Genomic DNA, 23173 nt, shown 5'->3' with positions numbered 1-23173 from the left:
TTTTTACAGTATTGTGAATGGTATTGACTTTTAAATTTCAATTTTTGGTGCTAATATTATATACAATCTAAGTTTGTATCAGTATAGAGAAAGGAGCTCTATGTCAAACTATTACTGTTGGTGAGGTGCTTTGTGGCGATGGCTGAGTAAGGTTAACGAGGGAAATTTTACCTTTTCTCTCTGTACAACTGTGATTACGGCTCGATGAAATGAATATGTAATGCTTTTGTCTTTTGAAAGAAAAATTCAATAAAGTAAAAACAGTAATCACACAGAAAGAAATAATACATGTAATAACCATACATTTAAAAAAAAAAAAAGGGCCTAGCAAAATAAGCATCCTTGGAGCAAGGAAGGGGGCAGGGACACGGCACCCAGAGCAGGTCTGACGCAGCCGCATTGGGGAGCGTCGGCACAAGCGGCCACGCAGAATGTGGGCTCTGCCGGTCGGTCGTGCGCCTTAGAGCTAAGGACAGAGTCAGAAACGGCAGGGCCAGAACGGAGCAGACCAACAGCGACATCCCACCAGGGAGGGGGCAGGCTGACCCAGCGTGCTGGGCCCGGCGGAGAGCAGGGCGAGGGCATCTGCAGCGAAAGGCATCTTCACAAGGTCTAATCTATGATGGCTCACACCCACGGGGACATGGATGAAGGACGCATCTAAACTGGGCCACACAATTCGACATGCAAATTACTAACCCACATGGAAGGGTGGCTCAGGCAAGATGTGGGTTTACCCGTGTGGCTGTGGGGAGGGAGAGGACTGCAGGGCAGGGGTCAAGCACATGGTGCCCGAATTGGAGCATTCACAGGCGGCAGGTGGGGGCCGCAGCGATGATGGAGATGGGAACTGGTTAAATAAGTAAATATGTTAAGGACACGAGAGCCAGGGTTCTGTCAGGTCAGACCCACCCTGGATAATTTCCCTTTTGATTAATTCGAAACCAACTGACTTGCAACCTTAGTTACACTAAAAGATGAAATTCCTTCACCTTTACAGTGTAAACCACAGGAGAGACAGGCGACATCTCCACAGTAACGCCCACGCTCCAGTGACGGGGACTCCTCAGGGTGTGCCCAGAGGAGAGGACTCCTCAGAACTGCACAGGGAGGACAGGAGCCGCCCTCAGAAGAACAGCTTTATTATGCCTTCACAGTCCATCAATCCGTAATAAACGGCATCATTTCACTTCACAGGAAACTTTTACTGAACTACGTACATGTAATACTTCAATTAAAAATATCTGATCAAATTTAAACACACTGTTGACAGTAAGATCCATTTTTAACGTATCATTAAGAATAAAATAACTGCCAATTCAAATGAAATATTCTATATAAAATATGCTCCAATTTCAGACGTTAAATGTGAAAATGAATATCTTAGAATGATATACAGTAACTAAAAAATGCTTGTATTTTTCATTTTAAAAAATGACATGAACCAGTATTGTCAATTTCACAGAAATCAACAGCACTTCAGTTTTATATAAGCTGGGCATCTAATATCTTTCCTGAAACATGAACATACACACTCTCCCCTTAGTCCTTCTATGCTTAACTGTTGCTGTTCAGTTGTCTGCCCTGTGTTATGGAAACAGCCCTCTCCGTTTTCACTTGCCTGCTTTCTTAACACGTGCTCTCTGCAGGGGTGGTGTACGCTGAACAAAGCCTTCGGTGAGGACTTTGGACAGATAAATGTAAGTTCAACCTCACCTCACATTCACTAGCTTGCCTTCGGCTGCAGGTAATAAAACCCAAACCAAGATGGGCTAAACGGTAAATTTTTAAAATGTAGTATTTCACATGGCGTGAAATCTGGTCTGAGCATCTCCTCTTGAAGGCTGATTATTGTGACTCAATTGTTATCAACAACCCAGCTTCTTTCCAAAGTTCTCACAGGGCAGCAGGGCAGCAGGGCAGCTAGCTCCTCTTGAGGTCGTAAGACAGCTGCAACATTCCAAGCATAAGAGTTAGTCATAGCAACATCCAACCTCCTCCTCACATACCTCAAGAGAAAACTTTCCCAGATGTGCCCCCAGGGGATGTATCTTCATATTTCAAGCCTAAAGCAAGAACTGGCAAGAAGGGTGGAGCTTCCACTGTTTGTTGGGACCAGTGGTTTCCACAATGTATGTGCTTCAGAATCACTTAGGGAACTACTGAAAATCTGATATTCATACTCCAGGTAATGTAATAGACTAGGAATAGGAATAGAACAATATAAAATAAAATAAAAAATCAATGTCAGGGAGTGGGCTCCAGGCATCAGCATGTTCTAAACACACTTCCCAGGTGATTCCAATGTAAAGAGTGGGAACCACAGGTTTATACTCTGTAGATCCAACCTTTAGGGCTGGGGTCAGAGCCGACAACCTGCAAAACACAGGTTAACGGTATGGACTAAGGAGTGGGTCATCTAACTACAATGGATGCTATTCAAAGGGGAACAAGGATTTGATTGTGCAAACTAAGATTATATGCTACCAGACCCAGGGCAGGTTAGAATGCCATCTCGAAGAGAAGGTTTCCTCATCTGTAGCTACTAATAATGACTATTACTACAACAATCACCATTAAGACTCTAATTGGGATTAAGAGGGATTTCATGTCCTAGCATTCAGCAATCAGCAGGTACTTAACCTACAACATTCTGATCTCATCAAACCTCAAATGTGTCCGTGCTTCTCAACGGCAGGGTGAGCCCCATCTGTGAGGCCCCACAGTGCTGATTAATCACTCCCTGAAACTGGTGTTTAACACTAAGGAAATAAACCCACTCACCCTTCTCCTGTGTAGATCATGGAAACCCACGTAACAAACTCCCAAGGAAATGGCACATCTGAGTTTAAGACAAATGCTAGATTAACCATTTAATATTGACTTAATATAATTTTTCCTGAGAGCAGACAGACCCAAAAATGCACACCTGGTCTGCTGTTAGTGAACATACTGAACCAGTGATGTCAACTCTGAAGCCCTGGGTCACAGATGGCTGGCTCCCTGGCAGTGACTTTATGGCTCATGAATATTGCTCTGCTTTCTTCGCTTTTCAAATTCTGAAATAGCTCCATGAACTCAAAAGCTCTGGCTCAGGGTATAAAGACAGTAAGTAGTGTTCAATGTCACAGCCAGCTTCAGGCCATCTGCTCCTGAATGAACTACTGTTTTTCAGGAATTTAAATTAGTAACTGTGACAGGCTAACTTTTATTAACTTGTTAGGGAGGTAAGGTCAAATTTGATTGTTTAAAAAAATTTAAAAGGTAAAATTACACAGGTTACATACCTACTACAAGTGATATATAGTCAGTGGAGGAAATTTTAAAATAAACAAAAAGAAATACAAGTTCCCCATGTAAGCTTGTGCACGTATAATGGTTCTGTTTTATAAAATGTTCACTATGAACATTTCCCTACTATGCCATTCCTAACGGCCAGCATGTGTGAATTGTGTAATTATACACTAATCCAACACTGTTTCACATTTAGGGCCCACACACTCTACCCCTCAGAGGTTTTGTCTTGTTATAATAGATGTCACTACAAATATCCGTGTAGATGCAATTTTCCTGAAGTTGCTAAGTCAAAGGCAATATATAACTTTTTTATATATATCCTGAAGCTGCCCAACTGAAAAAAATTATGTCAATTATATGTCATTTATATTTTTAATTCTTCCATCTTCTGATTTACAATGTTACAGAAAGCTCATGGGAAGGAAGAGAATGTGGCTCAAGCGTAGCACTCCTGCCTATCACACAGGAGGTCCCAGGTTCAGTTTCCAGGGCCTCCTGGAGAAGGCAAGCTGGTGCAACAGGCAGGCGTGGCGAGCTGACACAGTAAGATGATACGACAAAGAGACACAAGAGGAACGACAACGAGAGACACAACAAGCCAGGGAGCGGAGGCGGCTCAAGAGATTGAGCGCCTCTCTCCCGCACAGGAGGTCCCAGGTTCAGTTCCCAGTGTCTCAAGAAGATAAGCAGACAGTGAGCACAAACAACAAGGCGGGGGTCTGTGTATGATAAATACATAAAATAACCTTAAAATAAAAAAGCACATGGGAACTAGTCAAAACTTCAATACTTTAAGGGCATCCTACACACAATTTCTCAAAATATGTATTTCACACATTTTTCTGCCAAGTCTTACCCATTAGTGAAAATTTATTGATACCTAGGCCACAGGATAGTTTCACATGCACCCACCACATCCCCTAAAAGTCTGAACAAGTACGTCAGCGGTCTTGCACAGACAAGCCTGGGTATCAGATGTGCGCAGTAAAACTTAAAAGATTATGGTCTGGACAATGTGCCTGCCTTACTTGGCTGAAAAGAGGAGCATCAAGTGAAAAAGATGCTGCAGTTTCAACTCCCCCACAGGTAAGTCGTGGGAAGTTCCAAGAGGCAGGCGGAGGACACGAGTGCCTCCCCTGGTCGAGCGGCCACGGTGAGCGGGTGCCGAGCCTGGGTTTAGTGCTCCCTCACCGAGGCCTGTGAAGAGCGGGGCGCATCACAAGGAACAGAGACGCTGTCAGGGGAACCGGGGAAGGCTCTGATAGAGAATTAAGAACACAGCATCACAGGTGAGGAATCATGAACAGGACGTCAGGGTGAGCTTAACGTGTCTACTGATGCAAACTGAACTGCTGGCTGCGTATCCAAAGTAGGATGAAGTTCAACTGCAGCTTCAACTCCACACGAACAGAGCGGAAAGTCCACGACAGCTTCGCAGCCCCCTCTGCAGCGGGCCACCTGTATGCATTCAAGGGCTTACCCCCTCAATAAAAAACTTAGCTAATTCTGTATTTAGGGCCTGGCATCTTTCTTTGGGTCTCATTTTCTTGTTTTTCCTGCATGACCATGGACAGGGTTTATCAATCTCACTTTAAACAGCTGTTTCTGTAAAATGCAGATGATAAAAGTTTCCTCAGAGGACTGTGGTGAGGATTAAACAATGCAGAAAATTACTGAAAAAGAACCTGGCACAGAATAGGTGCTCCAAAAATGTGAGTTTCTGTTAAAACAAACCTGAAACAGAAAATAGGGGCAGGCTTCTGAAGAAATGCGTGGAAATATAAAGATTCTCAAATAGAATCAACATCAAAATGTGAACAGCAACCATTTTTTACAGAGACAAACATAAGCAGTATTCCTGAAAAACTGGGTAAGTGACCACAGGATTAGGAGAGAACATTCTGTTCTTTACCTCTGGAGAGGCTGTATTCTTAACTCTAGAGTGCACAGATTCCTACTCCTTAGGCCAAGACACCGATCACCTGTATTTTGACCTCAACAACCAGCAGCTCAGAAGAAAATTTTCAGCATAACTCGCAATGGTTACACTTATTAGAAACTGGCCAGTGAACTGAGATAACTGTGCTGGAAATTAGGAAACCTGTTAAGAAGGGGAAAGTTATTTTAATACCTCTGGGCCTGATCTAGTCCAAACATAAAAAGACTATAACCGCTTAGCAACTGACCAAAACTGAATTATACTGTCAAGTGACTTTTAGTAACTGACCTCATGAGAGAGGCATATGCCCTCACCTCTATCGCCAACTGATTTTCGATCAGCTTACTAAGTCCACTTTTCTGTGGCAGAACAGTCTCTTCAACAAATAGTGCTGAGAAAATTGGCTACCTATAACCGAAAGAATGAGAGGACCCTATCTCACTCCCTATACAAGAATAAACTCAAAATTGATCAAAGACCTAAACATAAAAGCCAGAACCATGAAACTCCTAGAAGAATGTGTAGGGAAACATCTACAAGGCTTTGGAGTAGGTGGGGGTCGCTTAAACCCTACACCCAAAGCACGAGCAACAAAAGAAACAGATAAATGGGACCTCCTCAAAATTAAACACCTCAGCACCTCAAAGGACTTTGTGAGGAGGGTGAAAAGGCAGCCTATTCAAAGGGAGAAAATATTTGGAAATCAAATATCCAATAAGGGCTTAATATCTATGATATATAAAGAGATGCCACAATTCAACAAAAGACCAACCATCTGAATAAAAAAATGGGCAAAAGACCTGAAAAGACATTTTTCAAAAGAAGAAATACAAATGGTGAAAAACACTTTAAAGAAATGTTCACAGGGTAGGTTAGGGAGAAATACACCAAATGTTAAGATACTTTGGTTGGTAGTAATATTTTGAGGATAGTCTTTAATCATTAGTTAAAAATGTTTCAGAACAATACAAGGTATTGTTGGTAGGGGTGAGGTGTGATATCCCTGTATGATGTTATATGTCTGTTTTAAGTTCACAACTATTACTATACTGTTATTGTTTATGTATGTTTATGTATGTGATATACTTCAATAAAATTTCCAAAATGCAGATACCATTTCATACCTAGAAGGGCCACTATTAACAAAACAAAACTACAAGTGTTGGAGAGGATGTGGGGAGAAATGAACACTTACTCACTGTCGTTGGGAATGTAGAATGGTACAGCCACTGTGGAGGACTGTTTGCGGTTCCTAAGGAAGTTAGATACAGATCTACCATGTGACCCAGCAATACCGCTACTAGGTAAAATGCCCAGAAGAACTGAGAGCAGTGGCACAGACAGACATTGCACACCAATGTTCACAGCGGCATTATCCACAATTGCCAAAAGATGGGAACAACCCAGGGGTCCATCAACCGATGAATGGATAAACAAACTGCTGTATATACATGATGGAATATTATTCAGCTCAAAGAAGAAAGGAGGTTGTTAGGCATATGATGAACCAGGCATAAAAGGACAACTATCACATGACTTCGCTATTATAAACTAAATATATTGAGCAAACTCATGGAGTTAATAGCTAGAATGTAAGTTACCAGAGAAAAGAATGTGTTAAAGAATGGAAAGCTGAAGTTTAATCAGTGCAGAACTGGAAAAAAGTGGTTTGTAAATGAACAGAAGTGGTGAAAGTACATCATAACATTTGTAATTAGTAGTGCTAAAATACGGCTTGTCTTTTGTGGTTTTTTTTTTTTTTTTGAGTAATAAAAATGCTCTAATATTGACTGAAGGGATGAATGCACAGCTTGGTGATTATACCAAACGTCACATCACTTTAGATAAATTCTACTGTTTATGAACAACAAAAAAATAGGGTGGGTTGGGGGGAAAATACACCAAATATAATATAAGGACTATGGTTAGTAGCAATACTTTGATGATGCTCTCTTGTAATTTGTTACAAATGTTGTACAACATTGCAAAGTATTTGTTCTGGGGTGACATATGGGAGACTTGTATGATATTAAGCATGTTTGTTTCTTAAGTTCACAACTTTTACTATATACTTACTGTTTATGTATGTTCATGTATGAATGATACACTTCAATAAATTTTTTTTCTTTTTCTTTTTGAGGTACTGGAGCCAGCGATTGAACTGGAGACCTTGTGTGGGAAGATGGCGCTCAACCACTGAGTCACACTGGCAACCCAAAGTTGCTTTTTTTGTTTGTTTGCTTGTTTTTTCATTTTTAGGAGGCACATTGAACCGAACCCAGGACCTCCCATGGGAAGTAGGCACTCAACCATTTGAGCCTCATGCCGCCTCAAAAACACGTGGAGTCAAAAGTCTCAAGTACAGGTTCCTAGGAGATAGGATGGGGGTTGAGAAGGGGTGCTGACGCTTAGTGTATGTAGAATTTTTAATTACCTAGACTGTAAAAGTGTGGAAATGGAAAGAGTTGATGGTAACACACAGTATAACTTAACATGGTGATTTATAACCTGAATAATACAGTGAACCCGGAAGTCGATGAGGATTGTGGTTAACAGGACAAATACAAAAATGTTCTTCTATGAACTAGAACACATGTACGTGACTATTACAAGATGGTAAGAATAAGGGATACCTGGGAAAAAATACAATTAATGTAACTTACGGACTATAGTTAACAGCAATATTGTAATATTCTTGCATCAATGTCAAAGAAGATACTGTATCAATGCTAAGGGGCAAAAACAGGGAAGAGGTATGGGATTTTTTTCTATTAGACTAAGGAAAATGTTAAGAAATTTACTGAGGCAATGACTGCACAACTCTTGTGATTAAAGTTAGAGCAACTGTACACTTGGGACAGATTGTACAAGGCACAGGACTGTAAAACACAGTGAATCATGTGGAGGAGGAGGGACTGCGGTTAAGAGTACAAATATGGGGGAAGTGGATGCAGTTCAAGTGACTGGGCTCCCGTCTTCCACACAGGAGGTCACGGGTTTGGTACCCGGGGCCTCCTGGTGAAGGCGAGCTGGCCCATGCAGAGAGCTGGCACAACAAGAAAGAGACACAGAGGAAAAGACAATGAGAGACACAACAACCAGGGAGCAAAGGTGGCTTGAGTGATTCAGTGCCTCTTTCCCATGTGGGAAGGTCCCAGGATCGGTTCCTGGTACCTCCCAAAGAGAAGACGAGAAGAGAAGACACAGAAGACTGCACAGCGAATGGAGAGAGAGAGCAGTCAGCAAGCGCAAGTGGCAAGGATAAGTAAATCTTAAAAAAAGTACAAACATGGGAGTATTCTCTCATGAACTCTAACAAATGTACAACACTAAAACTGGGTGCTCATAATAGGGGGTGCATGGAAAAAATACACCAAATGTAAGCTATGGGCCATAGTTAGTAGGAATATTTTGATAATGTTCTTTCATAATTGGTAACAAATGTTCCACAACAATGGAAGGTGTTGGTGGAGGGGTGAGGTATGAGAATCCTGCATGCTATACACGACTGTTTTATAAGCTTACAACTTCTCTAATAAAAAGACATACATGTTTTTAAAAAGCATGCTAAATTCTAATTTTACCTTTTGATGTCCTTTTATTGACATGTGGACTTCTTTTCAGTATCTAAAACCTAATATGAAAAAGAATCACATTCAAAGTATTAATAATATGGTGATACATGAGAAAAAGACAACTATTGTAACTTCCAGTTGACAGTAATATTGTAATATTTGGTAGCAACAGCAAAGGAGGTACTATATCAATGCTAAAGGTAAAAAAAAATGTGGGATTTAGTTTCATGAGATGTGAATATGATCAAGCTTATTCTTTTTTCTTTTCCATTTTCTTCAATAACAAGGAGACCTTCATCATGCCATTTAACCAATCTGCTCATTTAGTCATCCTTTGGGACACTGGAGAAATGATGAGTTTGTTTTTAGGATTAAATAAGATCAATGAGCCTAGACAGGATTTTTAAAAGTAATGCTTCCATAATTTATTAAGCTGCCTTTTGTCTGTTATTTTTTGAAGTTGAAACAATGTTAAAAAAAATCAGTAATTTTTATGCATTAACGTCTAATTCAGAAACACTGTCATACTCCTATATTCTAATGATTCCAATAATATCCATCCTAATAATCATCTAATAATATTTACAAGGGGAACTATGTATTTCATACTGATAAATGACCAAATATTTGGTCCCACTTCTAATAACAGAGTAACTCTTCTAAAAATGTCTAGAAATAAGCCCCCTTGACTTTCTAATAATTGCATATGTTTAAGGAAACATCTGGCACAAGATGGTAAGGTTTAGTTTTAAAAGAATCTTTTATTTTCACCTATATTTCAATTTAACTTCGAAGAGATGAGCTCCAACTAACATGGGAAATGAAAGATTACAAAGTTACTATTTTTCATTAGTTGTTTGCTACTGAAAGCAGACTCAAAAAATATTTGAAGAAAAGACTTTGAAACAGCTATGTGAACAGTCTTTGATATAACTTGAAAATGTTTATCAACCAACAATCCTTAAACTTTCCTTCTAAGGCAGTTTGGACAGTAGAACTATTTTTCTTACTTGCTTTGCTTTCCTTGTTCAGCTTAGCTATTAAGGTTGTTAACTACACTGAGGATTTTAAGACAGCAATTTATACCAGCAATGGGTCAAAGATGAAAAATAGTTTTCTAAACAGAAGTGCATACTTAGAATATCAGTCCTAATATATCCCACATGCTAACCTATGAGGCACTCTCCCCAAGAAAAAGGATCAACGTAAATTCTAAGCTTAGGTCAAACATATTCTTAAAACAAAGAAAACCAAAGGATTATTAAAACTGTACTTACTCTAGCCAGCAGCTCTTGTGTCTCAGCAGTGAGTGGAGCATGAGAAAACTTGCAGTATTCTCCCTGATAACATTTTGTTCCTGTATGGTAAAACTTGCATGGATACTCACGTAACCGAAACGTTAAGGAAGAAAACAATTTTAATCTAACTAAAATAATTTATGCTATTAATTTAATGACTATATTTTTCCTATAAAAAGACCTTACCTAACAGTAGAAACAATGAACTTTTAAAAGAAGAAAAATTTTAAGAGGGTTACATGAAAAATATAACTTTAGGATAATCGCAAAAATCAAGTTTTTCGACAATCACGGGACACTCTTTCTTCATCTGCACTCTTGCAGCAGACTACTGCTGCTGACCTTCATAGACCCAAGATAGGAAATGCATTTCAAGTACCTTGGGAATGTGATTATTTTTCAAGCATTCTTATGGAGTGGGGGAATCAAAGTCAACTCCTTATTTATTTCCTAAAAATCTGAATCTGTCATATATTAAGTAGGTTTAAAGTTGGATAATTTATATAACTTCAATAGGGGTATTTTCTAGGGAAAAATAATCCCCATGTTAGAATTTTAGACTTCCCTATGTTGAATGACTGACGTAAAACAATTTTTGTAGAGACAAAGGTGCTATTACCCAGAAAGGTATATTTTTATGTTTATACAAGTTTGTACCATTTGTCCTGAACAGCTAAGTTATTCTCCACAATAAGGAAGAACACCTATCCATTACAGAATACACAGAAAACAAGTATGCCCAAAGTATGCAATCATTTCCCTTTTTATGAAGTCATTTATATAAATGTGGATTAAATTAGACCACATCACAAGAGAAATTCTGACAAAGTCTTTCTGGAACTTAAATATTTGTCACATGAACCTGCTATACTACCCAGGTTGAACAGAATCTTCATTTGAGGGATTTGCTAAAGAAAATTTTCTTGCGGAAAAAAAAAAATTTGTGTTCAATTTAAATTTAAATACTTTGATACTGAGTTGGGTCTGGATTGTAATAAATTTTCTATAGCTTAGACAATTTTATTTTTTTCATTTTGCATATATAAATTGTTCATGTAAATATCTATAAAAAGCAAAGTTTCTGTATATTTTGATAAAGGATATTATGCAAATACAGACAGTTTTCACCTCTGGTACAATATCCCTGTACATAAAATTTACACATTTCCTTTTTCTTCTCTATCTCTGCATCATGATCAAATTTACACTGGTCACCCTGTTCCAAAAAGGAGAACAAGGTAAAGTCATTATTTTTCATAGTTAAATCATTACATTTTCTTACTATTAATAAAATTAATCATTTATATCTCTGCCTAAAATTTTATTAAGTCCTAAACATTTCTAACACGAAGCATTTTTTTAAATTATATTTTTCTTAAAATATAAAATATTGCAGAGAGGACTGTGGGACTGTGGGGAGATGGTAAAGTAGGAAACTCCAGGACTTGGTCCTTCCACCAGAAGAACTAATAACAGGCAGAAGCTGTGTGAAACAACTATTTTGAAACTCTGAAGGCCAGCAGAACGCTGCACAGCATCAACGGAGGAGCTGGAGGAAGAAGCTGGAAATTATAGTTAAGACCAGAAAAATCGCTCTTTCCACGTGAGGTCACCAGAGCCCATCCCACATTCTCGCTCGCAGGAGCAGGCCGTCGGGGGTCCAGCGGCTGGCTGGCTGGCTGGTCCCCGCCAGGCGGCTGGAGGGACCCTGGGCAAAGGCAGGGGCGGAGGAGACTTAAAGATGCAGCGCTCCCTTGGGGCTGCAGAGGACGGGCTGAAGGCTCAGCTCTGGGGAGCCAAGGCAGAAGCTCCTGGGGCCCTTCACACACCTCTCCACAGGGCATGGGAGAGCTGTTCTGTGCACCCTTCGTGGGTCCCAGGCCCTGCTTTGGTTGGGAAAGACTAACTTGGGAAAATCCTCTCCAGTGTACCCTACTCCCAGAATTTGCCCTCCAGGCAAAAACACCTTGAGACAATGAAAGGAGTGCAAAAACTCCAGAGGCAGTCTGGGGAAAAGGCCTGTAGGCTGAAAACCCGAGGGGGGAGGTCTGTCTCCTGGAAAATAAAGGGGGCATTCAAACTCCTGCAAATGGGGAAACTCCCAAACAACAAGCAGAAGCCCAGGACAAGGCCCAGGCCCCCAAAACACAGGGACACCCTGCAACTGCACTCGCCGTGGCCAGACCTTCCCGACGGGAGCGCGAAGCTCAGAGAACCTCTTATCACCAGCTGCTTCTAAAGCCAAGAAACAGACACCTCAGGGAATAAACCCCTGAGTTAACATTTTAAAATATCAAAATGTACACTGTGCAACAGAATATAAGACAAAAAAAAGAAAGAGGAAATGATGGCCTATCCAAAATAAGAGGATAAAGATCCAGAAAACACCAATGAACACCAGACTGTGGACAAACAAACACTTTAAAAAAATGATTTAAAAAATTTTAGTAAGAACTAAAGGCTACAGGAAAACTAAATGAACAATATGAGATTCTAAGTATACAGAAATTTTAAAAAGGAACCAAACAGAACTACTGGAGTTGCTATACCTAACATTTAGCACATTTTTACTCATACATTTTATTTACCTTAATACATTTCCTTTCAAGAAAATATTTACAAATTTGTTTTCCTTTGCGTTCTACTGTATGTTGGTTGATGAATCCCTGGCTCATTTTCACACGCTGCTGCTTCTCTTTATCACCCTTAAAAAATTAAAAAATGTGAGAAATAAAATTATATATTTTATTTTATTGTATAAAAAGCATTTTAAATCACCCCTGAAACATTAAAAATTGACTCCTCTAAATTAGTCTTTGGGCACACTTTTGTAATTCATTTGAACAGCATCCTATCTTTGAGTAATTGTGCAGTCTTAATATTTTATTATACTTTGCCCTTTTAATTTTGTAAAAACAAATGAAAAATTTTAAGTGAAATGCTACAAGAAAAATTCTTAGAACTTATAAAATAGAAACAAATCTGGAACTCATCAGTGACCCCAAAGCAATGAATTCCCTAGCTTCAATGAAAATACTGGGTATGAGCTGAGAATATTGCTGACCAGCTCAAATTAACACACAAGGCTAGAAATAGACCCTCCTAAAAGATGGCAATGAAGGTATTAAAAAAATAAAAGTATAATTAGTCCATAATACATTTTAGCTCTCCAGAAACATAAACCACTTTCATTGAGTTAACTTGTAGCACAGCTTACCACCTGCATATCAATACTTTTAAATAGTTTTAGGAATGCAATACTGTATAAAGAAGAAAACTGACTGAACATTCATTTATGGTGATCCGATTCTCAATAACGTCAAATTTTCTCATTTACCATCAAAATTATGTCTTATGAATACCTGTCAGTTTAAATCTTCGGTTTCATTTGATTATATTATTAAATTTCAGCATACATATTTAGGCTTCAGAATTTGTTCCTCATGTAAAATGAGTGTCAGCTTTGGTTAAATAAGTCTTTGAGTCGATTTAAACCAAATGAAAGGGACAATGACTAGGGCAGGTCAAGAAACAAAATCCTACCCCTGGCTTGGCCCTGTGCCAGGACAGGCAAGGCACGAACCCTAGGGCTTCACACTCCTCCCCTGTTAAACCGGGAGGCGGGGCTAGATTTTATGTATATATGTCTCCATGTAAAATACTTGCTTCTTCTAATATTTTACCAACTTCTAAGTCCTGTTCACTGTGATCAAGCCTAATGGAAAGGCCTGGAAGACCTTAAAACAGCAAACAGTCCACAGGAATGACTTCTTGCCCTCCTCTGATTACACCTGCAGGTCAAAGAAGAGGAATGTCTACAAAGCAAAATCAAAATGTCAGGAGGCGGAAGCAGATGTGGCTCAAGTGGTTGAACGCTAGCTCCTGCATACGAGGTCCCAGGTTCAATCCCCAGCCCCTGCTACCTAAAAAAAAAAGAATGCCAGGAAGGTAGGGCATGGGGCGATTTGGTAAGGCCCCCGTTCAGAAATATTCATTTCTAATTCCCACAGGAGACAGGAACTAAGAGGCCAGGGCCTGCAAGAGAAAAGGCTCTGTCGGGCTCTGAGGCCTCTGAAACGCCCTCATGGTTATCTGATCTGATCTGCTTCCCCCGTTTTCCAAGCCTTCGACAGTCCAACGCTCAAAAACGAAAGGGCTCCTGCACAAGTACTCAGCAGCCTTAGGGATACACCAAGGCTTGATATGGGGCTGGCAACTAACAAGTGAGAGGAAGGCAGCTGCAGGGATGAGAAGCAGAGGAGACACTGATGGTAAGAGGTGCCAGCAGGTACCTTCGGCTCTGGGGGAGGACCCTGCCTCTGCCTTTCACCCTTGCACAGCACGCCGTGCCACGGGTTAGAGACGAAAACCAAACAGCACGTAGGAGTCTTCCTACATGCACGCTCTTGTACCTCATCCTGTAAGCCATTTTTCCTCAGGAAGGCATTTGATCCTTTGTTTCCAGTGCCAGCCTGCTTTCGTTTCATTTTCTTCTGTTTACCCTTCTTGCGACCAGCTTTAAGATTTTTATTTTTTTGTTTAACAGCTAAAAAAAAAAAAGAATTTTAATTTTTAAAGTGACATAAAAATATAAAGGCAGTTTACTCTTAAGAAATACATCCTATCCAGGAAAAGTTTTCCCCACCTCAATGAGTGAAAATGGTAAGATGTTGACTTGTCTTTCAGGCACCTCTGGGATTAAAAGACCAGAAAGAATTCTGAAACTATAATCTGGATTCTCAATTTGTTAGCCACAATCCCTCTGAAGTACTCAGAGTATGATGGACCTAAGCATCATAGCATTTAATAGAATATTAAAAATATTTAAAACAACTTCACATATTACCAACTATCAGATATTTCACTGAGAAATGTTTTATATGGACTAAGTTGATCTACAGACCCATTAATTTAATGGTAAAAATACTTTAAGTGGGGAAAAATGCAGTAAAATGAGACGATTAAGAATTTCACTTACCAATGTCACTTCAATTGCCACTACAATGCACTAGTAAGTCACAGTCTGATGTACAACCAACCCTGAACATTAATCAAATCCATTCTGCTTTGAAGGACAGACAGCAGGACGACTGGGCATATCCTGCCCTTTACACGTGCAGAGGCCAGGGACCTGCCACTCTCCCTTTGGCAGCAGGAATGGCCTTCGAGGCCCTGAATGTCCACCTCCCCAGCAAACTGTCAGCACCTGTACCCCAAGTGGCCAGGCCTCACGTGGGGTCTAAGGCTGGGCATGTGCACAGGGTATAGTGCTCCATGAAAACGGGGAACTTATGAAATCAGAGTGCAGGAGAAACGCCTGGTCCACGTAGACAACTAGGATTCCTTCTCTAGGTGAACAATAAATAATAAAGTTGTTGAGTGCTCACCTTGCAGGGTACTGTTCACTCCCTCTTTCTTCACAGGTCCCTCAGGAAATGGTAAGGTCTGAGTGGTATTTGCCATTTCCTTGGCTTGTATATACTGTTGAAGCTCTTCAGCAAAAGTATCTTCTGATTCCTGACTGCAGAGATTGTCATCACTATATACATCATAGTCCTTACTTCTTGACTTTCTATGTGGCAAACTCTTCTGTGATGTTGCAGAGTTCCCCAAGTGCCTAAACTAAATAAAAACAAAAATTTCAATTTATAAAAAGCTAGCATGATTCAAAAGAATGTGGGAGGGGAATAAGAGATGGTTACATAGAAGAAACAAGACTGGCCATGAACTGATCATTGTTGAAGTCCAGTGATGGGTACATGGAGATTCATATTCCTGTTTACTCTTACATATTTGAAATTCTCCAGAACTAAAAAACAAGACACAAAAACCCAGCATGACATATTTATCCTTAAAGATGATTTAAGAGAAACTGAATTTGTACATTGTATGCACTTTACTGAATTAAGCCTAATAAACTCCCAAATTTTAATTATTTGATATAAGGGGGAAATAATTCTCACATTTTTTTCTCTTTGCATCTACTACACTTTTAAATAGTTTAATTCAATAACTCATCTTTTCATAAAAGAGCAATGAAATCAAATGGCCCTACTGAAAATCTACTTATATTTATGATGTATCACAGCAGTGGTGGCAGCAACAATGATAGGGAAGAAAGAACTGCCCTGTTCTTTGTAATCAAACTCACTTCAATTTCAGGTGTAGCTTTATAACTCTTTGTTGGAGCTGCCCCAAGGTGACACCTGATATCCAAGGGAGCTGCCCCGGGAGGAGACAGAGCTGATCATGGCAGATGGCTTGAAACAATTTCTGCATAAAAAATTTTCCAAGTATTGGTTATACAAGTGTGTTCACTCTGAATATTCACCAAGCTTTATAACTACAATCAGTATATATGTTATAAAATGAAAATATGTATCTTTTACAAAAAATGAGCAAGTGTTAAATGGCTGCTACTGTGGAGCCAGGAAGAGCTCACCCTGGGTATAAAAAAGTGAGTGGCTGCACAAGAGCGTGCTACCAGACTGGGGTGGCCAACTCACCGTCCAGCAGAAGAGTCACTGCTATCAAGTATACTGTAGTCCAATTTAATGTTTTTCTTTGATGGGAACATCAAAGGTAGGAGTTGTACTAGCAGAGGACTGAAAATAAGTCTAAAAAATGAACCTGCTTCCTGCCTGAAGACTCCAGAGGTTTCAACCTGGCAGTGGCTTCAACGTGTATCTTCATGACACCAGCAGGCCGATCCAGTCATCCTCATGACACTGTGTTCTTCGTCTCCAAGTCCTCACAAGAGCACCTTTTTCCAACTAACATAATAGAGTGAACTTGCAAATATAACTTCTGGACTGACAGATCAGGGGCCGGCAAACTTAGGCCTGACCGCTTGTGTCTGCAAATGAAATTTAGCACAGCACACCCATTCTTTACAAACTGCTGTGGCTGCTCAGTTAGTTACTACAAGGACGATATGGTTCACAAAGTAAAAAATACTTACCATATGGTCCTTTATAAACAAATTTTCTAACCCCAAAGATACATTATGCTTACTTTGGCTTTAGCCGTTATATTTTATTCAGGGGGGATGGGACAAAGGGGAAAAAAAGTTCACTATGCAGGAGTTCCTATGAAGTTTCACTTAGTCCAGCATATAAGGAGGTTCTGGTCAGTGTATCTGAATCAAAACGTTACAGTGACCCAAACGAGGAACGAGTGGCCTTCTGTGTGGACAGTCTCACTGTTCTGAAGGAGACGAGATGAGATGCCTTGGCAACACGATTAAAACCAGGACATCAACCATGCTGTTTTTACCTGTTACTGGTTGATGCAGTGTTTTTCAAGAGCACTGAAATACATAAACCAGCTATAAACTCATTGCTTTGATTTTGCTTTTTGTATAATTTAGAAAGTACAAACGTGATATTGCAACCTTTTGCCCCTTCTGTAGAAGAGTCCAAATAGTGTTTTTAAAATAAAACATTCTTTTATTTGATCCAGTGGCTTAGTAAACTAGTGTGACAAAAATAAGAGTTCAGGGATGTAAAAATTAATAATTTCATAATGGTGTAGGGGTACAAAATGCACCCACCAGTCACCAAGAGAATGCAATGAACTCTTAAATTTTTGACAAACAAAAAGGTATTCCTCTGGAGTGTGGACTTACACTGAAGTGAAAAGATGGAGTTACAAGTGAGGATGAATAAAAAATACTCCATAAAAGCAGACAAAGCTAATACAACAAGTTCTCTCTACAAACAACCAAGAATTTACCTTGGTCAAAAAGAGAGGGCTGGCCTTGAAACTGCCCACCCCTTGCACAAGCCTCATGCTTCCCGCCTTATCAAGCCACTTCCCTAACTTGCTTAGGAAAACCAGTTCCAACAGGCCTTAACTAGAAAGATCCTGTTCCAAAGCCAGGGCATGCACAGAAGAGTAAAAACTTTAACCTAAAGTAGCCTAATAACGTCCTATCCTTGAAATCTCCAACCAGGGAGCAGATGTAGCTCAAGCAGCTGGGCGCCTGCTTCCCACACGGGGGGTCCTGGGTTTAGTTCCTGGTGCCTCCTAGAAAAACCAAGGACAAACAACAAGCAAAACAAACAGAAAAACCAGTGCAGGGGAGCTGCTGTGGCTCCATGGTTGAGCGCCAGCTTCCCATATGCGAGGTCCCCGTTCAACCCCTGGGTCAGGTACCTCAGAAAACAAAACAAAACAAACTCCACCCACTCCCCATGCTAAGGACGCCATTTTCTGATCATGTGACATGAGTTCTCATGACGCGCACCTGCGCATGGCTGCTTCACGCCACCAAAACCCTGCCACAGAGCACAAGCTTCCAGATCCACCCAACAAAAGCAAAAAACCCTATACTTCCTCATCTCAGGGAGAAAGATTTAAGCACACTCCTGTCTCCTTGCTTGGCAGCCTCACAACAAAAACTCTTATCTCAAACTCCTGATGTTGCAGCACTGACTTCTGTCACACTGGGCAACAAGCCTTCTGCTCAGCAGGAGTCTCCAACAGAATGTGAGAGAATTTAGTGAACTTTCAATGGAAAAATATCAGTTAATGTCTCTAACACCTAAATTGACAATTAGCATTTTCTTCCATTTTCAACACAAGCAAAAAACTAGTTAATATCAGCAGACTGCCACTAATAAAAATCAGATATTTTCACATAGCATTGTAGTTGCAGATCTCAATGTTCATGACTCCCTGAAAGTAAGAACTGGACCCACAGCCAGAACTTACTTAGTTCATTAATAAAGAATATAACTAAAACGCAATAACATCAATTTCCTTTACAATCTAACACAGTTTATACACTTAAGGTAGAAGAGGACCACGGGTTCTACCACACTGCCAAAGGGGATCCACGGCATGAAAGAAGTTAAGAACTGCTGCTGGGACGCCTGCCACGCACACAGCCTGTGACACGCTGAGCGTCCAGTCAGGCTGCCCCTTCAGAGAGCACAGACCTACCCACCCACCAGCAGAGGACATTCATCTACTCTCCAGGCCTTTCTTAAGTGGTCACGATGGCAGAATGAGACACTTCAGGGCTCCGTTCCCCACAGAAGCTTTGAACAACCAGCAAGAACTGGCAGAAACCTTTCTCAAAGTCCCAGAAAACAGTTAAAGGACTGGAGTAAGAGGGCTAACGACGAATCAAGAGAAAGGCATCTTCCAGCAGCAGGAGAGCAGGGTGCAGGAGGACAGCTGGCCCACGCTCCCAGTGAGGACCTGGTGAAGGTTCTGGAGGGGAGCAGGCCTCCTGCACACACTGGGAGCATGCATGTCTGCCACAGTCTGTCTTATGGTGACCGCAGAAGACTCGCCATCCCAGAACTCGCCCTGTATATAGACTGCATTATCTCTGAAACTGCTACCCTATTACATGCTACTTTTATTAACAGCCTTCAGAAGAATTAAGCACTATCCCAAAACATAAAACAACTAAACTGAACCACAATGGAACTTAAGTAAATCTTACAGATTAACTCAAACCTTTAAAAAATTCTCCCAAGCTAAAACAGCACAGATACAACTACCACTAACCACGAGTTTCCAATTACAGCAGCGAAATTCACCCTCAACGAACCCTCTAGGGACCAAGGTTCAGGGTGCCTGGACTTGTAATTATTGTAAACAACCTGGACACTGAGACACTGCCCAAAACTACCCCAAAACAGCATAATGTTTTGTGCCCTATAAGAAAAGCAAACAGCCTTTCAGTGTGGCTGCTAGGGCTGCCCTGAGAAAGAGAAGAGGCTTTTCTAGCTGTCTACGTCGCATCTTCAGGTGAAATGGGTCTACTAACTGGAAACGAGGGTACAGAGGCTCTAAGAGACACTGGGGCCACCCTCTCGGTCTTAAATCCCACCCTCATCAGACCTCCTCCCTGGGCTACAGAAACATTCCAGACGGTGGGAGTCTTTAACAGGCCCACGACCATCTTCAATTTCCCAAATTCCTTTCAACTAGGACCTTCGTAAGGCACTCATAGATTTTTTTTTATTTTTATTTTTTAATTAGCCTTCTCTATCCCAATTCACTTTCTGGGAAGGAATTTCCTTTGATTATTCCAAGCACACATATCTTTCTCCCAGAAGAGGAAAATTAATTTGGAATCAGATTCAAAAGACTAGGACTTGAAGAATTATGGGATTTCCTTTATGTCCCTCATTCTGTTGAGCCCTCTCTACAGATTAACTCCTTACAAAATCCTATTCCTTTCCCTCACAATGTCTCCTTTGCTGGCTGTCATGACCTGAATCTGCTACTTTACTTTCCACTATTTCCAAAGAAACTCCTCAGGACAACATAGGTTTAACTGACCAATTATTAACTACTTGGATAGATTTACAAGAAACCCCAATTGATAACGCAAATGTTATCTAGTATATAAATGGTTCCCACCTAAAGATAATTCAGGAAACAATCTTGTTGGATTTACAATTATCTCTAACCATGAAACAAAAGAAGCAAATTCCTTAACAAATGCTACCTCAGCCAAGGAATCTGAACTTTTTGCCATCACAAGAGCCCATGTACCTGCAGAAGGAAAAACAGCAAATATATACACTGATAGTATGCTTTTGGGATTATTCATGATTTGCGGATGGTGTGGAAACAAGTTTTTTAACATCCAGTGGAGGAAAATTTAAAAGAAAAACAACAAAACAAAACAGCTCTTATGTTACAGAATTGCTAGAAGCTACACTTTTACTGAAGACTTTGGAAGTAATTAGAATTTCTGGTCATTCTTGGACAAATACAGAAGAAGAAAGCATTGTCAACCAGATGGCAGATAGAATTGAGGGGGAAAAAAGCAGCAATAAATTCTAATCCCATTCCTGTTCCTATAATAACTTTTGAACCAAATAATTCTATTTAAAACATGAAAAAAATTTTTCCTGAGGCTTAACAAAATACTCCTCCTCAGGAGGTAGGGGGAAAAAAGGGGGTTGGGGGACACTGGTTCCTTTTATAAGCCTGAAATTAAATCATGATTTAGCCCTATGGTAAATCAGTACTTCTGACTTGCCTCCAAGGAAATGCTATGGAAATTATTCATGTCTGACTAAATCACTGATAAAATGGTGAACTAAGGAAAGAAATATTTCTAGAAATCATGCCCTAAAATAACTATGAAAACATATCACAATTGTTTTATCTACCCCAAGTCAAGAAAACCTTTTATAGTTCTCAAGGACCTTTTCCCTCACCAACTGAACCTCCTGAAATTTGGCAACTGAATTTTATTCAATTACCCCCAATCCAAAGCTATAAATATGTTTTAATGATGACAGGTATTCCCATTAACCTGAACCCTTTCCCCTGTAGACAAGCTACTGTGGCTATTGTTGCAAAGGTACTGTTAGAAAAAAATTCCAAATTAGGGAATTCCCTCAGAATTCCATAGTGACCAAGAAACCCACTTTACAGGACAAATTATAAAAATAATATGCAGAATATGGCCTATTTTGCAACATTTGAATTGTGCCTATCACCCTCAATCCTAAAGCTTAATAGAACAAATGGTCTAATTAAAACTCAATAGGGAAGCAGATGTGGCTCAACTGATAGAGTGTCCGCCTACCATATGGAAGGTCCAGGGTTTGACACCCAGGGCCTCCTGGCCCTTGTGGTGAGCTGAACCACACGTAGTGCTGCCGTGCGCAAGGAGTGCCGTGCCACACAGGGATGCCCCCGCATAGGAGTGCCCCACGTGCAAAGAGAGCCGCCCCGTGCAAAAAAAAAAAGCACAGCCCACCCAGGAGCAGCGCTACACACGCAGCTGACGCAGCAGATGCAACAAAAAAAGAGACGCAGATTCCCGGTGCCACCTGACAAGAACGCAAGTGGACACAGAAGAACAAACAGCAAATGGACACAGAGAGCAGACAATGGGGGGTAAAGGAAGATTAATAAATCTAAAAAAAAAAAACCCAAAAAACTCAATTAGCTAAATTCATGTTAAATTCTTTCAGCGGAAAGAAAAAAGAATGGCAAAAATGGAACAGGGTTTCAGGGAATTAAACAACATGAAACACAAACATATCTATTATCAGTGTGGCAGAAGCAGAAGAGAATAGAAAAGGAGCAGAAATAACAACTGAGGAAATAATGACTGAAAACTTCCCAAATCTTATGAGAGACATAACTATCAATATCTAAGAAGGAAAAATGCACCCAAACAGAATAAATCCAAATAGACCTACCCCAAGACACCTATTATTCAAAATGACAAATATCAGCAATAAAGCAGCAAGAGGAAAGCAATACTTCACACAGAAAGGAACTCATTAAGACTAATTACTGACTGGCTGCTTGGAAAAGCCATCTTTGCATTGCTCCCAGGTCCAGCTCCCTGCTCACTGCAGCCACTTGCGCCATACACCACCACTGCGGACACTGGCAGCTTCACTGCCAGAGTCCCCAAACTCTGGCTTTCTTTTAAATCACTGCATCGGATCACCAGCATGCCCCACCATGTCAGATGTGGCTGTGGATACCAGCTCTGAAATTACCACCAAGGACTTAAAGGAGAAGGAAGTTGTGGAGGAGGCAGAGAATGGAAGAGATGCAACTGCTAATGGGAACACTAATGAAGAAAATGGGGACCAGGAGGCTGACAACGAGTTATACGAAGAAGAGGAAGAAGGAGATGAAGAAGAGGAGGCTAAGGCAGCTTAAGATGATGAGGATGATGATGTGGACACCAAGCAGCAGAAGAGGAAAAGTTAAACTTAAAAAAAAAAAAAAGGCCGCAGCGACCTACTCACCCTCCACTTCCCATCTCGGAATCTAAGCGTGGTCGCCTTCCAGAAGAGCCTGCCCGCCCGCCCATCCCAGGCAGCACCCCCAGACCACACGCGCGCTCCACCACCCAACCAAAACCACAGCGTGCATCTGAAACTGGAGGAAAAAAGAACCGAAATTTCCAAGGCCCTGCTTATTTTCTCAAAAGTACTTTAAAAAGGGAAATTTGTACTTTTTATTTACATATTATATTTTTGTATATATTATTAGGGGTCAGCCATTTGTACCGTCTCAGATGACCAAACCAGCCTTTGGAACATTCTCTCTTCTACTTC

At 40.5% G+C, this 23173-nt stretch overlaps 1 protein-coding gene across 5 annotated transcripts in view; it reads right to left on the bottom strand.

Annotated features, from left to right (window-relative positions):
- Nucleotides 1-1126: 1126 nt before the first annotated feature.
- ZC3H8 (zinc finger CCCH-type containing 8) overlaps nt 1127-23173 on the bottom strand; it is a 33964-nt gene continuing 11917 nt past the window's right edge. Inside the window, exons 3-11 of one of the 5 annotated variants that reach the window (XR_009181068.2) lie at nt 15497-15731; nt 14522-14655; nt 12698-12814; nt 11214-11325; nt 10089-10198; nt 8821-8870; nt 7313-7605; nt 2785-2842; nt 1127-1950 (exon numbers count right to left, since the gene is read on the bottom strand). Coding sequence is in view for 1 of the 5 variants with exons in the window: in XM_058278066.2 (XP_058134049.1) it covers nt 8835-8870; nt 10089-10198; nt 11214-11325; nt 12698-12814; nt 14522-14655; nt 15497-15731 (744 nt within the window). In the remaining 4 variants the exon portion in view is untranslated. Of the gene's footprint in view, nt 1951-2784; nt 7606-8820; nt 8871-10088; nt 10199-11213; nt 11326-12697; nt 12815-14521; nt 14656-15496; nt 15732-23173 lie in introns of all 5 variants that reach the window. The other 4 variants (XR_009181067.2, XR_009181069.2, XR_009181066.2 and 1 more) reach the window with 4 other exon arrangements.

This window comes from Dasypus novemcinctus, chromosome 17 (assembly GCF_030445035.2).
Source record: "Dasypus novemcinctus isolate mDasNov1 chromosome 17, mDasNov1.1.hap2, whole genome shotgun sequence".
In the NCBI taxonomy this organism is placed as follows: domain Eukaryota; kingdom Metazoa; phylum Chordata; class Mammalia; order Cingulata; family Dasypodidae; genus Dasypus; species Dasypus novemcinctus.
This window is presented reverse-complemented; position numbering and strand designations above follow the sequence as displayed.